At 36.6% G+C, this 13779-nt stretch overlaps 1 protein-coding gene across 1 annotated transcript; it reads left to right on the top strand.

Moving 5' to 3' along the window:
• The first annotated feature begins 930 nt into the window (after positions 1 to 930).
• LOC149198417 (cysteine-rich receptor-like protein kinase 10) lies at positions 931 to 2291 on the top strand. The gene is made up of 6 exons (XM_089403694.1): positions 931 to 1129; positions 1231 to 1398; positions 1482 to 1621; positions 1715 to 1925; positions 2002 to 2171; positions 2268 to 2291. The coding sequence occupies exons 1-6, from the start codon at positions 931 to 933 to the stop codon at positions 2289 to 2291; spliced, it is 912 nt and encodes a 303-aa protein (XP_089259820.1).
• Positions 2292 to 13779: the final 11488 nt, after the last annotated feature.

Below are 13779 nucleotides of genomic sequence, written 5' to 3'. Positions count from 1 at the left end.
ACTCATGACACAGTACAACAATTATTACATTGTAAGAAAAAAAATACCCTTAACTGTACCACAAACTGCTTTCTCTGAACATAGGTTGGAAAATAGCTACAAGCAAACAAATGACTACCCTATAGAATTATAAACACTGTAATAGAAAATCACGATCTCAACAACTCTTCCTTCTCCTTTGGCTAACCCACGAACTATCTTGCGCAAGTCCTCTTATTGATCCTTCATAACTTCTCGGTCGTCCTCAACCTGCTTCTCTTCCCGAGTTCCTTCATTCTGCAAATATCTCCAACTTCCTCTACCACTACAACCTTCCTCTCCTTTACACATCATCCCCAAAATCCTAACTACAAAAATTATTTGCACATATCCTTGCCTAATGGATGTTTCCATCCTCCTCGCGTGGTGCCTCTATTCCATGTATCTCTCTTCTGCACCAGTCCTACTACTGCACATTGGATACTTGACTCATGCGCCAATCTATCCTGCGCAAACCCCTGTACTAACACATAAACAAATTTCAAAAAAAATTCAGCCTCCCACACTAGGTGAGAAAAGGTGACTAAGAAACCTAGGATCATCTCAGTTATATGAACATCGGTACTAAGACAAAGGACTTGGGTATTTATAGAAAATGATATCTTTGTAGAATCAAATGACATGACGGGGTAGGGAGGATGCCTAGAAGGGGAAACTACTCCTTTAACATTTGCATTGATCATCTTTTCTTTTATCTATAGAGAAAGAGCTTTCCACTACTCTTCTAGTGACTCTTTGTCCAACATTTGGATAGTTGTCCTATGTGGAAATGACAACATATCTGCAATGGCATTTAGTGTTATTTTGATTACCTCCTTTTCTCCTTGAGAAGAGATGATAACTCTTTGATTTGGAACAACCAGAGACTCTTTGTTTCGGGAGATTTACGCTATGGTCCAGTGCACTAGAGATATATCTATTGATAGCTGCTCATCATGTCTGTCGGGACAAAAAGCTTATATTTTTGCAACTTATAGTGGAAGTCAAGGAGCTCAGTCTTTAACGGGAAGCTGCAGAGTTCGCTATGAAATCTATAGTTTCTTTAACTCGACTTCGTCACCACCGCCTGCGGAAGCGCCAGTTAGTAGTAGTACGCAGAACAAGTCTTCAAACAAATTACCCATAATTTTAGGTGTTGCTGGCGGCTTGCTTCTGTTGTTATTGGTATGTTGAAATTACCCATAATTTTAGGTGTTGCTGGCGGCTTGCTTCTGTTGTTATTGGTATGCGTGTTAACAATAGGGAGGAGATTGATGTTACCCATAATTTTAGGTGTTGCTGGCGGCTTGCTTCTGTTGTTATTGGTATGCGAGTTGGTATTGAGATTGATGTCTGTCATATTTCTAAATCCTTCCGAAGGTATTTGCATGAATTGCTTATGATTAGATCCGTCTTTAGATGCGGCATAGGTCATGACGATGCTGTGTATTTTCATTGTATAGGTCATGGGCAAGTCGAGGAAGACACAGCAATCGATGAGGATCGGCAAATTGCGTTTACCATGGAAGAATTGATAGCTGCTACGGACAATTTTCATGATAATAATAAGTTTGGGGAAGGTGGATTTGGGGTGGTATACAAGGTAACAATGAATAAGAAAGCTTCTCCTAGTTTATAGAATAGTACTCTCCGGTTGCTCTCACCGCACCTTAGACATTTTGGCTGAATTTTTCAGGGAACTGCTGAAGATGGAAAAGAAATAGTTGTGAAAAAGTTGTCCTTAAAGTCTCTGCAAGGAAAGGAAGAATTTCTAAATGAAGTTAAACTTGTGGGCAAAATTCAACACAGAAATCTTGTGAACCTACTAGGCTGTTGCGCAGAGGGCTCGGAACGGTTGCTTGTTTATGAGTACTTACCAAATAAGAGTCTCGATAAAATCCTATTCGGTAAGTTATTCGCATTTTATTTTGATATATAATTCTGTCATGATAATTGATTAGTGTACTGCATCCATGGACACAGATACAAACAAACGCAACCAGCTTGATTGGCTTCTCTATTTGCACGAGGATTCTCAACTGCGGATTATCCATCGGGATATAAAAGCAAGCAATATTTTGTTGGACGAAAATCTGAATCCCAAGATTGCAGATTTCGGCTTAGCAAGACTCTTTCCTGAAGATCTGACTCACGTCAGATCATTCTTACATGTTTTACTTCTGTGTTGTCGACTTTAGGAGGATTGAAAGTATTGTAAAATTTACATTATGAAAATTTTACTTGTGCAGATTTACTGCTTCGTTATGTTCTAATTTTCCAGAATCCACGAAAACAAGATTTTCTTTGCAAATAGTTTTGACTTTATGGTTATTTCATTCTTACAATTTTACCACCACTATTTAATCTTTGACATTGTAATTGCGATATGTAGCGGGTATATAGCACCAGAATATGCCATGTGCATGGTCAATTATCTGTAACTTATTACAGGAAGAAAGAACGCCAATTTTAATCTGTCACCGGAAATGCAGTTGCTTCTAGCATGAGTGAGATACTCTTGTACTCTTCCTATTTTATTTGCAAATGAACAAATCCATTTTATTTACACCTATATATTTTTCAATATATTATAATTTTTTTTTAATATGTATTTCAATATCAAATATAATATTACCTTTTTCAATATATATCTCAATATAGTAATGTCAATGTATTGGAACAGAAAAACTTTTTATATTATTCATTAGATTATGTATAAGAAAACACCATTAAATCTAAATTTAAATCGAAAGTGATATTAACATATTAAAAATAAAAAACTTCAAAAATCTTTTTAATTATTGTTGAAATATTAATTTCAAGTTGCGGTGCTGCATTTACTGCATGCCAAAACCGGCGTGAGCTTATTGGACCGCTTTTGCTCAAGCAATATTTGTTAAGCTCCATTAATTTTGCACAAAAGCTGCCTTGATTTATGGAATTGCGGCTTTTCTTAACTTATGGAAACCAACTGCAGTAGTTTCCTTAAGTTAAGAAAATCAACTGCAATTACTAAATTTATAATTGGGAGCTACTAAAGTGGTCCATCACTTTGATCTGATCTCTACCTTGATTTGTGGTTTTTCTAACACATAGCTTTTAGAAGCTTGATGGAAGCTTAGCTATATATTCATCTGTTTGGTCCCCAAGCTCATATCTCAATCCCCTTCAGTTCTACACCATCTAGCTGAGATAACAGAGCTTGGAAGTGCCTTCAGATTAGTTGTCTTCTTTCCTTTTTGCATGCGCAGCTGGAGCGTGGTGTTTCAGAAGGAAATTGCATCAAGAGTTTCACCAATGGCTGGAGGTAATTCGTATCCCTAGGCATTAAGTTTCAGTGATTCTTTTCAGTTCTTTCCCCATGCAGAATCACTGTTTAAGTTTATTAGTTTTCTAACAGTTGGTATCAGAGCGTTTATTTACCTCTGCCTTGGTGTGGATTCGATTTTCATTTATTCGAATCGTTGGTGTTGTTTTTGCTGCTTCGATGCTTTCTCCATTGTTGCTCTGCAGTTTCGTTTATAACCACTGCGCTATTTTCTTAAGCTCTTCCATGGTCGACAGTTGATTGTGAATCTTTGGTGAACTATTGCAAATCGTTCTTCACATCTCTGTGTATTGTCAGTCTAGAACTTGGCATCTCGGTTTCATATCCATCTCGGTTTGAAAACACTATAACTGATCGCAAAAACTACTCCCTTGTTTTATTTTTTTTGAAAATCCTGCAAACTCCATTTACAAGCATAAAACAGAGCATCTGATTCTGTATTTATATTTCATAACTGAATCTTGTCCTTGAGGCTGCGGGACCAGTAGGATTGCTTCGATTAAAGCAAATAAAGTGTCAGTACTGGCTGGGAGTTTTCTTGATTTATAAACTTTTCTGTTCTGTTTGTAGCTTTAGGGAAACAGTTAATGTTAAATAATCTTAGCAGCTCACCTGCCTGCAATTTTGCATTCTTTTTTTTTGTGCAAATGCTTTCTAAAGAAGAACAATACTTAGGTTCTATTTTATTCTTATAAAATGACCGAAACTCAATCTTTCGAGTGAATGCACTTTAACGCAGAATAGTGCTTATCAATAATACATCGCACTCTTTCCTTGGATGTTCTGATTTATGTTTATAAATGGACTGGATGCCATCCTTTTGTGTAAACGGAGCAGTTTTGAAGCAAAGAATTGAAGCACTTAATCCGCAAAATGTAAATGCCCGATAAGATGCCGGTTTCAAGCCTAGTCAGTTAAAATAAAATATAAACGATTATGTGATGAAATTTGTATGAATCTTAAAGTAATATATCATCACATAAAATCTTTAATATTTGATAATAAGGAAAAGGGGCAAACTCCGAGTTTCCCCAAATCCACAATAATTGGTCTTGAATATTCGGCTGTAGCATCATTTGGACTTTGATGGCATACGTAGCATCATACATAGCTATATGAAATTTGATAACATAATGGGTTAATTTCATTTTCCCTATGTTTGTGAGTAATTTTGGCTTGTCTTGATTTTTAGTTGTTTGCATGCATATCTATAGGCCAGAATTTATATTTTCGTCCTTTCTGGTTTAAAGTGTTTGGTTGTTGGCCTGTGTGTTTTTGAGGAGTTTCGAGGCGGGCTACTCAAATGAACTTGAGGGTTTGTGTTTTTCGGTCTCTGGTTCATTAACTTAAGTACTAGTTTCTTCATTTTAGAAACAGGATTCTCTGAATTGCCCATTAGAATTTTCTAAAGGGAGAGGCTAAGGCTGTGATGGGGAAGATCTCCAGCGTTTTATTGACGGCTATGTCGCCGTTCCTGAGAATCTAGCAGCCGCAATAAAGCTCGTCGTATGATGTATTAGCATTGCCATATATGGTGAAAGGAGGTCGACGGGTCGAATCCTCCGACCGATGTTCCTCTTGCATTTTGTAACGCATTATATATATCATATATTTAATGATTGGCATTAAAGTTTGTTTATCGTATAATATATGGTTACGATATTAATAAGGTCGTTGCGATATGGCTATGATATGGTTCAGAACCTTCGATTCATCACTTGTCACATGTTCAAACTCCGACGGTTAAAATTAACCCCAATTTTAGCCTATATAAGAGTTTAGTCTTTTGTTTTGAATATTTCAAATTTGCAGTTTTATTTCCAAATTGTTTAGAGCCCATTTTGTAATTAATTTAAGAATTAGTCTTAAATAAATTATGGGACAGTTAGACTAAGGAATGTAAATTTGATTTTGCTGGAAAAATATTACAGTTATATGGAGTTTATTAAAATGTCATTTTGACTTACTCCTTTCAGTAAACATTATTTTTCTCTCTGGTTAAGTTTTGTTTATACAGCAAAATAATGTCTAGTGATCCATATAATTTTAATTAATTAGAGAATAGCCACAGCATCTTTAATTAAATAAAATTATATATTTTGTTTGATAAGATCACATAAAGTTTATTTAGACATTAAATTGTAATTAATTACACTGAATATAATAAATTTTATCCCACAGGAATCTTTATTATATTTATGTAATTAATTAGGATAAAATTTCATAACCTACCCACATGAGTTATGAATTAATAAGTTTTATCATAAAGTTTTATTGAATCTGTTTGAATTGAAAATTTAGCCCACAGGCAATTTTCATGTCATTTGATTCAATTCTTTTTAGCATGTTTTACATTGGTAAAACATGAAAGTTCATAAAGTTTTATTGAATCTGTTTGAATTAAAAATTTAGCCCACAAGCAATTTTTATGTCATTTGATTCAATTCTTTTTAGCATGATTTACATTGGTAAAACATGAAAGTTTATTAAGCCTCAATTTTAACATAAGCATGTGATTCTTTATTTTGATGCAGTAGTACAACCTGCAAATTTCTCTGAAATTCATTGTGACATTCCCGAACTTAAGGGAGATAACTACAAGATTTGGAAGGAGAGGATTCTCCTTCATTTAGGGTGGATGGACATAGATTATGCTATTAGGAAAGATGAACCATCGGCACTCACTAATACCAGCATTGCAGCGGACGTCGCGATTTATGAACGATGGGAGCGATGCAATCGTCTAAGCATGATGTTCATTAAGACTAAAATTTCAGCTGGTATTCGAGGTTCCGTTGATCAACATGACAAGGTCCGAGACTTGTTGAAGGCCATTGATGAAAAATTCGTCTCTTCAGACAAGGCACTAGCAAGCACCCTAATCATGAAGTTCTCATCCCTAAGGCTCACCAGTGTGAAAGGTGTGCACGAGCACATCATGCAGATAAGGGACACTGTGGCTCAATTGAAGAAACTCGAGGTTGAAATATTGGAGTCCTTCCTAGTGCACTACATCTTGAACACCCTTCCGCACCAATATGGACCTTTCAAAATCTCATACAACACACATAAGGATAAATGGTCAATTAATGAACTCATGACCATGTGTGTTCAAGAGGAAGAGAGACTGGTGATGGAACTGGGAGAGAGTGCAATGCTGACAACGCGTGGAAAGGGAAAATCTCAAGCCAATCGGAAAGGGAAAGGTAAAGCACCTCCCTAAGCCGATATCAAGAAGGTTTCCAAGTGTTTTTTTTGTAAGAAGAAGGGACACATGAAGAAGGAATGCGCCAAATATCAGAAATGGCTTGTAGACAAAGGGTTTGCAGAACCTAAGGAAGCCAGTGGGAAGTGAGCAAAGCATCTTATCAGGAAACAAGATGGGCTCGTATGTGGAAGCTATAGGAACATGTTATTTAGCTTTAAGTAGTGGTTTTGTTTTAGAGTTAGAAAAGACCTTTTATGTTCCAAGTTTTTCTAGAAACTTGATTTCAATTTCAAGGCTTGTACCTTTTGGATATTCCTTAAACTTTTCAGAAAAATCTTTCAGTCTATTCTATAAATCTGATTATGTTGGGAATGGTATTTTGTCTAATGGTCTTTACTGCATTAATTTACAAAACAATGTCACATATGATTCAATGCATGTTCACACTGGCACTAAAAGATGATGGTTATTAACACTTCTTCATTAATGATTGATAACACTTCTTCATTAATAACACATCTTCATTGATTCCCCTCTAGTCATGGTGAGCAATTGGTTTGCAAGCTCAAGAAGTCATTATATGGTTTAAAACAAGCATCCCGCCAATGGTATTTGAAATTCCATAATGTAATTTCTTCTTTTGGTTTTGTAGAAAACATTATGGATCAATGTATATACCTGAAGGTTAGTGGGAGTAAAATTTGTTTTCTTGTTTTATATGTGGATGACCTTTTGCTAGCAACCAATGATAAGGGTTTGCTACATGAGGTGAAACAATTCCTCTCTAAAAATTTTGATATGAAGGATATGGGTGAGGCATCTTATGTCATTGGCATTAAGATCCATAGAGACAGATTTCGAAGCATCTTGGGTCTATTCCAGGAAACCTATATTAATAAAATTTTAGAGAGATTTCGGATGAAGGATTGTTCACCAAGTGTAGCTCCCATTGTGAAGGGTGATAGGTTCAATTTGAACCAGTGCTCGAAGAACGACTTTGAAAGGGAAAAAATGAAGAACATTCCATATGCTTCTGCTGTCGGAAGCCTAATGTATGCTCAAGTCTGCACAAGACCTGACATTGCATTTGTTGTGGGAATGTTGGGACGATATCAGGGTGATCCAGGTTTAGACCACTGGAGAGCTGCAAAGAAAGTAATGAGGTACCTTCAAGGGACCAAAGACTACATGCTTATGTATATACGGACGGACAACTTGGAAGTAACTGGCTACTCAGATTCTGACTTTGCTGAATGTGTTGATTCACGCAAATCAACATCAGGATACATTTGCCAAGCAGACCTTGATTGCCACTTCCACTATGGAAGCCGAGTTCGTCTCCTGTTTTGAGGCTACTTTACATGGTGTATGGCTTAAGAATTTCATTTCTGGGCTTAGAATTATGGATTCTATATCTAAGCCATTGAGAATATATTGTGATAATTCAGCTGCTGGTTTTATGGCTAAAAAAGTGGGAGTCGAAATAAACACATCGACATTAAGTATTTAGCAATAAGGGAACGTGTTAAAGAAAATAAAGTGGTCATTGAGCACGTCATCACTGAGTTAATGGTCACTGATCCTTTGACTAAGGGCATGCCACCGTTTAATTTCAAGGATCATGTATTGAATATGGGACTTGGTTCCATTATGCAGTTTTTCATTGTATGGACAATGTTAATGAAATTCTTAATTATTGTGATGTTTTTTCTCATATTTATGTGCACCTTAAGTTGATTTGAGAAAATTCATTTAAGAAGGACCAAGAATAAACATAAGGTTTATTCATTAAGAAATTGTTGCCACATAAATTTTAATAAGAATAAATGCATAGTAATACATGGAAGATAATACTCGTCATTAGAGGACTTATCGCCATGATTCATGTATCTATTACTTAATACAGATTATCAATGGTTTTTAAGTTGAGACATTAATTTTGGAAGTATGGACCAAGTGGGAGAATGTTAAGCTCCATTAATTTTGCACAAAAGCTGCCTTGATTTATGGAATTGCGGCTTTTCTTAACTTATGGAAACCAACTGCAGTAGTTTCCTTAAGTTAAGAAAATCAACTGCAATTACTAAATTTATAATTGGGAGCTACTAAAGTGGTCCATCACTTTGATCTGATCTCTACCTTGATTTGTGGTTTTTCTAACACATAGCTTTTAGAAGCTTGATGGAAGCTTAGCTATATATTCATCTGTTTGGTCCCCAAGCTCATATCTCAATCCCCTTCAGTTCTACACCATCTAGATGAGATAGCAGAGCTTGGAAGTGCCTTCAGATTAGTTGTCTTCTTTCCTTTTTGCATGCGCAGCTGGAGCGTGGTGTTTCAGAAGGAAATTGCATCAAGAGTTTCACCAATGGCTGGAGGTAATTCGTATCCCTGGGCATTAAGTTTCAGTGATTCTTTTCAGTTCTTTCCACATGCAGAATCGCTGTTTAAGTTTATTAGTTTTCTAACAGTATTTGTACAAACTCATTCGATGCAATCAATTTTGGATTGGTGTCAACTGTACGTTTTCAAAACCACCATTCCATCGGAACATAACGTTCAACGAGTAAGGGGCATTCGATATCATTCCGAACCGTCTGATCGTAAGGGAGGTTGTCCGTCGTCGATTAACCCAAGCTGCGTATAGGCCTGCATCAAATAAATATTACATGGAGTAAACGTTTTGTTTGACCAGCATTTCAAAAAATATTTAATGAAAAGGTAATGCTAGTCATAGATATTAGGTGTAAGTTTTAATTTTAATGTTTTTATTTCTTAGGGAGGTATGGGTAAGAAAAAGTATGTAAATTTTTTTATTGCATATGTATTATATATATTATGTTTTTTTATGTTATGAGTTGACTTGTGTGAAAAAAACGGAAAAGTAATGCTAGTCATAGATGTTAGGTGTAAGTTTTAATTTTAATGTTTTTATTTCTTAGGGAGGTATGGGTAAGAAAAAGTATGTAATTTTTTTTGGTCGCATATGTATTGTATGTATTATGTTTTTTTATGTTATGAGTTGACTTGTGTGAAAAAAACGGAAAAACATATCAGCCTAGGAAAAGTCCAATTTTTGATATAGTATGTCAGGATCCCACAGGTGCGTAGAAAAAGAGAGGTTGACTTTGTATGTGTGGTGCGCACAACAATGCGAAGACGAAGGAAAGATTAGAACATAGCATGTAATATTTTGTGTGCTGAAGTTTTTTTGTAATGAGCAAGCACATAATGTTTTTTTGGAGCAGCATATGTAAAAATTGTTTTTACAGCATTATATGCAAAAGGCTTTTACAGCAATAAATGTAAACAAAATTTACACACAGCTGTGTTAAAGATCCTGGAGAAAAACAGAGCATTGTCTCTGTGTTCAGTTTATTTTGTTTTTGGGATTTTAACAGAAAAATCAGAGCAGATCCATTCTCTTTGAAGGTGTCAAAGAAGCTGAAGGAAGGAGTTTTTTTGCTGCAACAACTTCTCCAGCAGAGTGAAGTCTCGGGCAAAAGAATCCAGGTATTCCTCAAAGTTTTCTTTGTGTTACTGCTGAAGAAACAATCAGTGTTTTAAATACACAGTCAAGGATTTAGAAGCATAGCGTAGAATGCAAGGAATGGCTAGCACAAGCACTAGTATGGGTATGTTTAATACCCAGCTCCCACAATTTAATGGGAAAAACTATGACTACTGGTCAATAACCATGAGAGCTTTATTTGCCTCACAAGATTTATGGGAATTAGTTGAGGATGGTTTTGAAGAACCAGCAGATGAAAATGAGTTTAATAGGTTAACTCAGGCAGAGAAGGATCCGTTGAAGAGAAATAGGAATAAGGATTCAAAAGCCCTTGTATTTTTGTATCAAGTAGTGGACCAGAGTGTGTTTCCAAGGATAGCAGCAACTAAGACATCCAAAGAAGCATGGAAAACCCTCAATACAGCGTATCAAGGCATGGAGAAAGTGAAGACAACAAAACTACAATTGCTGAGGAGAGATTTTGAGAACCTGTGCATGAAGGAGTCAGACAATATTGACTCATTCTTCACACATGTAATTGGTCTAGTCACACAGGTAAGGACTCATAGAGAGACTCTTCAAGAAAAGAGGATTGTGGAGAAAATATTGAGAGTCCTACCCTCAAGGTTCCATGTGATTGTCACCACCATAGAAGAGACAAAGGATCTCTCAAACTTTTCAATTGATGAACTTCATGTATCACTGATAACATATGAGCAGAGGTTGAGTAGAAATGAAAACTCATCTCTAGAGCAAGCCTTCAAGACCCAGATGTCCTTTGGAAGAGGAAGAGGTCAAGGCAGAGGAAGCAAGAGAGGAGGAGGAAGAGGTCAAGGCAGAGGAAGCAAGAGAGGAAGAGGCAGAAGCCAAAATAGAGGTGGAAGGAACAGTCCAGCAAATGCTCAAGGAAGAGGCAACAATCCAAATCAGAACCAAGGCCAAGGCAGCAGCCAACAATGTGGACAACATCATGCTCAAGGACAAAGGTATGAAAAATCCAATGTCCAATGTTATTACTGTAAAAAATATGGGCATTATGCCAGTGAATGTAAGAAGAAATACCATGGGTTCTTAATCCCATGGTCAACAAGATAGGTCATTTTTTTTTATTATTAATTTTTATAGGATTATTTTTATTTTATTTTCACCTAGCAAAAAGGTTCGCGTTATAATAAGTGACATTAATGTTACACATCTCTACCATATTTTATTGTTATTTTTACCAAGTCAAATTTTTTACATTAACTTTACACATCTCTAACATCATGGACTCGAGAGTACATATGAGCCCCATAAAAAATGAGTGCTTTTATTAAAAAATAAAAAATATTATGTATTATTTTAAAATTAAATTATTATATTCAAAATGTAGAGTCCACTAATGTTAAATTAACTATTTTACTATAACATATTATATTCAAAATCTAGAAACCACCAACCTTAACTTAACTATTTTGCTTTAATTATTTCACATTTTCTAGCAAACAGACTTCCACTTTGCATTGTTCCATTTAACTAATTCCACCTAACTTTCAGTAAAACCAATATTGAATTTATATTTTGTTTATACATAATAATTATATCGATTTTTAATTAGGACAAACATTTACAAATAGAGTAGATTTATTCACAAGCCAACTAGAGATGGAAGCACCAACTTCCAACCCGCACTCAATAAGGAACTAATATTCTCTGTAGAAGGCAACTACTATACCTCATATTAGCTTTGTTCTCCTCAGCAGTCTTTCGTGTACTCATCCCACACTGCACTCTTTCCTCTACTCACTCTACAACAACTCGTTGTTCTACTCAATAGCATTTACTAACACACAACCCACACAAAACTCTATCATTCTCTGCTCACTCTATAGCATCCTACTAAACGCATTCCTCTACATTGAGCAGCGTACACTCAACTCTCAACCTTTTTCTTATGCTTTGGCACTTTTATCCTTTCGCACAATAATATAGGCTCCATCCGGGTCTCTTTTATCTGCATAGGAACTCTTAGCCTCTTCTCTGCAGCATAGGCTCACTCGAATTGACACAACAGTGCACTCACACCCACTGAGCTCTCCACACAACTCACTAGCAACAATGATGCTTACCCCCATTTTCTCAATGGAAATCTTGAGTTTTGTTCCTCTATTGCACACTGGTCAATGTTGCCTCTGCTGCCATCCATAGTGCCCGAGAGTGTACTCCTACATGGATTCTCCATCTTGTTGTTCCATCTCTTACTTGAATTCTTCCACCACATTAAAAGATGAGAATGGGATCTTGAGTGTTCGCATGTTGAGACATGAATCTTCAGTCAACTTGCACACTACAATAAGGCATTTTCCTTTATGTGAACAAATCTCTTGTCCTCGAGGTTTTGATATTTGTTCAAATCCTTGTAGCATGCAACAAATATCAGGGATGGATTGTCTCAGCTCATGCCAAACTCCATTATTTCATCATGCACAATCGTGATCCATTCTGCCTTGACCCAGTGATCCAGGTGGATGTTGGTGGCCACCCACCTATCCCACTTGGACCTCCACAACTGTCTCTTTCAGTTTTTTAGTTTCCTTAACTTTAGCAGAATTTACTATTCTTAGCAGTTTTTCGAGTCTTGAACTTCCGGAGCCGTTTTGAGGCCCTAAACGACATTTTTTGTGAAATCTGGGAGCAACATGGGTCCATGGACTAATGTTTCTATTACCAAAGTTGTAGTGCTCAGATAGGTCTTTCTAATGAGCTATTGTACGCGCCAAATGGAGATCGTATGCCAAAGTTACAACCCCAGGAAGTTGATGTACCAATTTACCCAAACGAGGCCCACAGTTTGGCATTTCATCATCTAGGGTTAGGTTTTTGGATGTTTAGTGTTTTCCATTGTTTTTCAACAATAAATAGGCCTTCGAGCCTCATTGTAACATAGTTCAGAGGCTTGTAGCCACCACATCTCTTCTCATAGGTAACCTACCATCGCCTTAGCTAGTTTATTTCCATTTCTGTTTGTCAGCATATTTCAGTATTTTACAGTAATGAAATGAAGTATTATTTCCACTGCATATCTGTATTTATGGTTATCTCTGTAATTTTTTGCATTCCTGTTTAAATCTGAATCAGTGGTATCAGAGGGTCAGCTCTTTCTCTATCTTTCTTTGCATGTCCCCAACGAGGTCACGATATAGGGAGTTAGGGCTTGAACTGGTCGAACCTTTGCAAGACCAACCTCGCAAATCTCGATGACCTCCCATGGTCGATGAAAAGAAAGACGAGGGGGTAGGAGATCCTATCAAAATATTCCTTGAAGAAGCCCTCGAGCGACAAAGGAGTGTGATGATCGACAACTTTTCCCAGATCCTTCAGCAGCTACCCAGAGGCGACGTATTGACTTCCAACAACTACTCTGGAAACGCCACACCCTTTAAGGTACAAATTAATTTTGAAATCCCCATCTTCGAGGATCAAATAGACGTAGATTTCGTAGATAAATGGTTAAATCTGCTAGAAGGATATTTTTCTGGTCATGATTTTTCCAGTCGGGAAAAAATTATTTTCGCTCTTCTCAAAGCAACCCCCCACGTTCAAGACTGGTGGGAAACCTATTGCGAGCAGAAGGATGAAAGTACGACTCACACTTGGAATTCTTTTCGGGATGCCATCACCCACTTGGAATTCTTTTCGGGATGCCATCAAGGAGTAGTACTACCCTATCAAAAG

This window comes from Pinus tabuliformis, chromosome 2_1 (genome assembly GCF_031772625.1).
Source record: "Pinus tabuliformis cultivar Carrire ecotype Pingquan chromosome 2_1, CPIR1, whole genome shotgun sequence".
Taxonomy (NCBI): Eukaryota; Viridiplantae; Streptophyta; class Pinopsida; order Pinales; family Pinaceae; genus Pinus; species Pinus tabuliformis.
The sequence above is the reverse complement of the archived record's forward strand: the minus strand, read 5'-3'. Positions and strand labels throughout refer to the sequence as shown.

What these genes read in the sequence shown, in the direction of transcription:
- LOC149198417 (XM_089403694.1), top strand. Translation starts at nt 931, where the DNA reads ATGGTCCAGTGCACTAGAGATATATCTATTGATAGCTGCTCATCATGT. An exon ending in GGAAGCGCCAGTTAGTAGTA is followed by an intron (nt 1,130 to 1,230) that starts GTACGCAGAACA and finishes CCATAATTTTAG; the next exon opens with GTGTTGCTGGCGGCTTGCTT. An exon ending in TCTCGATAAAATCCTATTCG is followed by an intron (nt 1,926 to 2,001) that starts GTAAGTTATTCG and finishes CCATGGACACAG; the next exon opens with ATACAAACAAACGCAACCAG.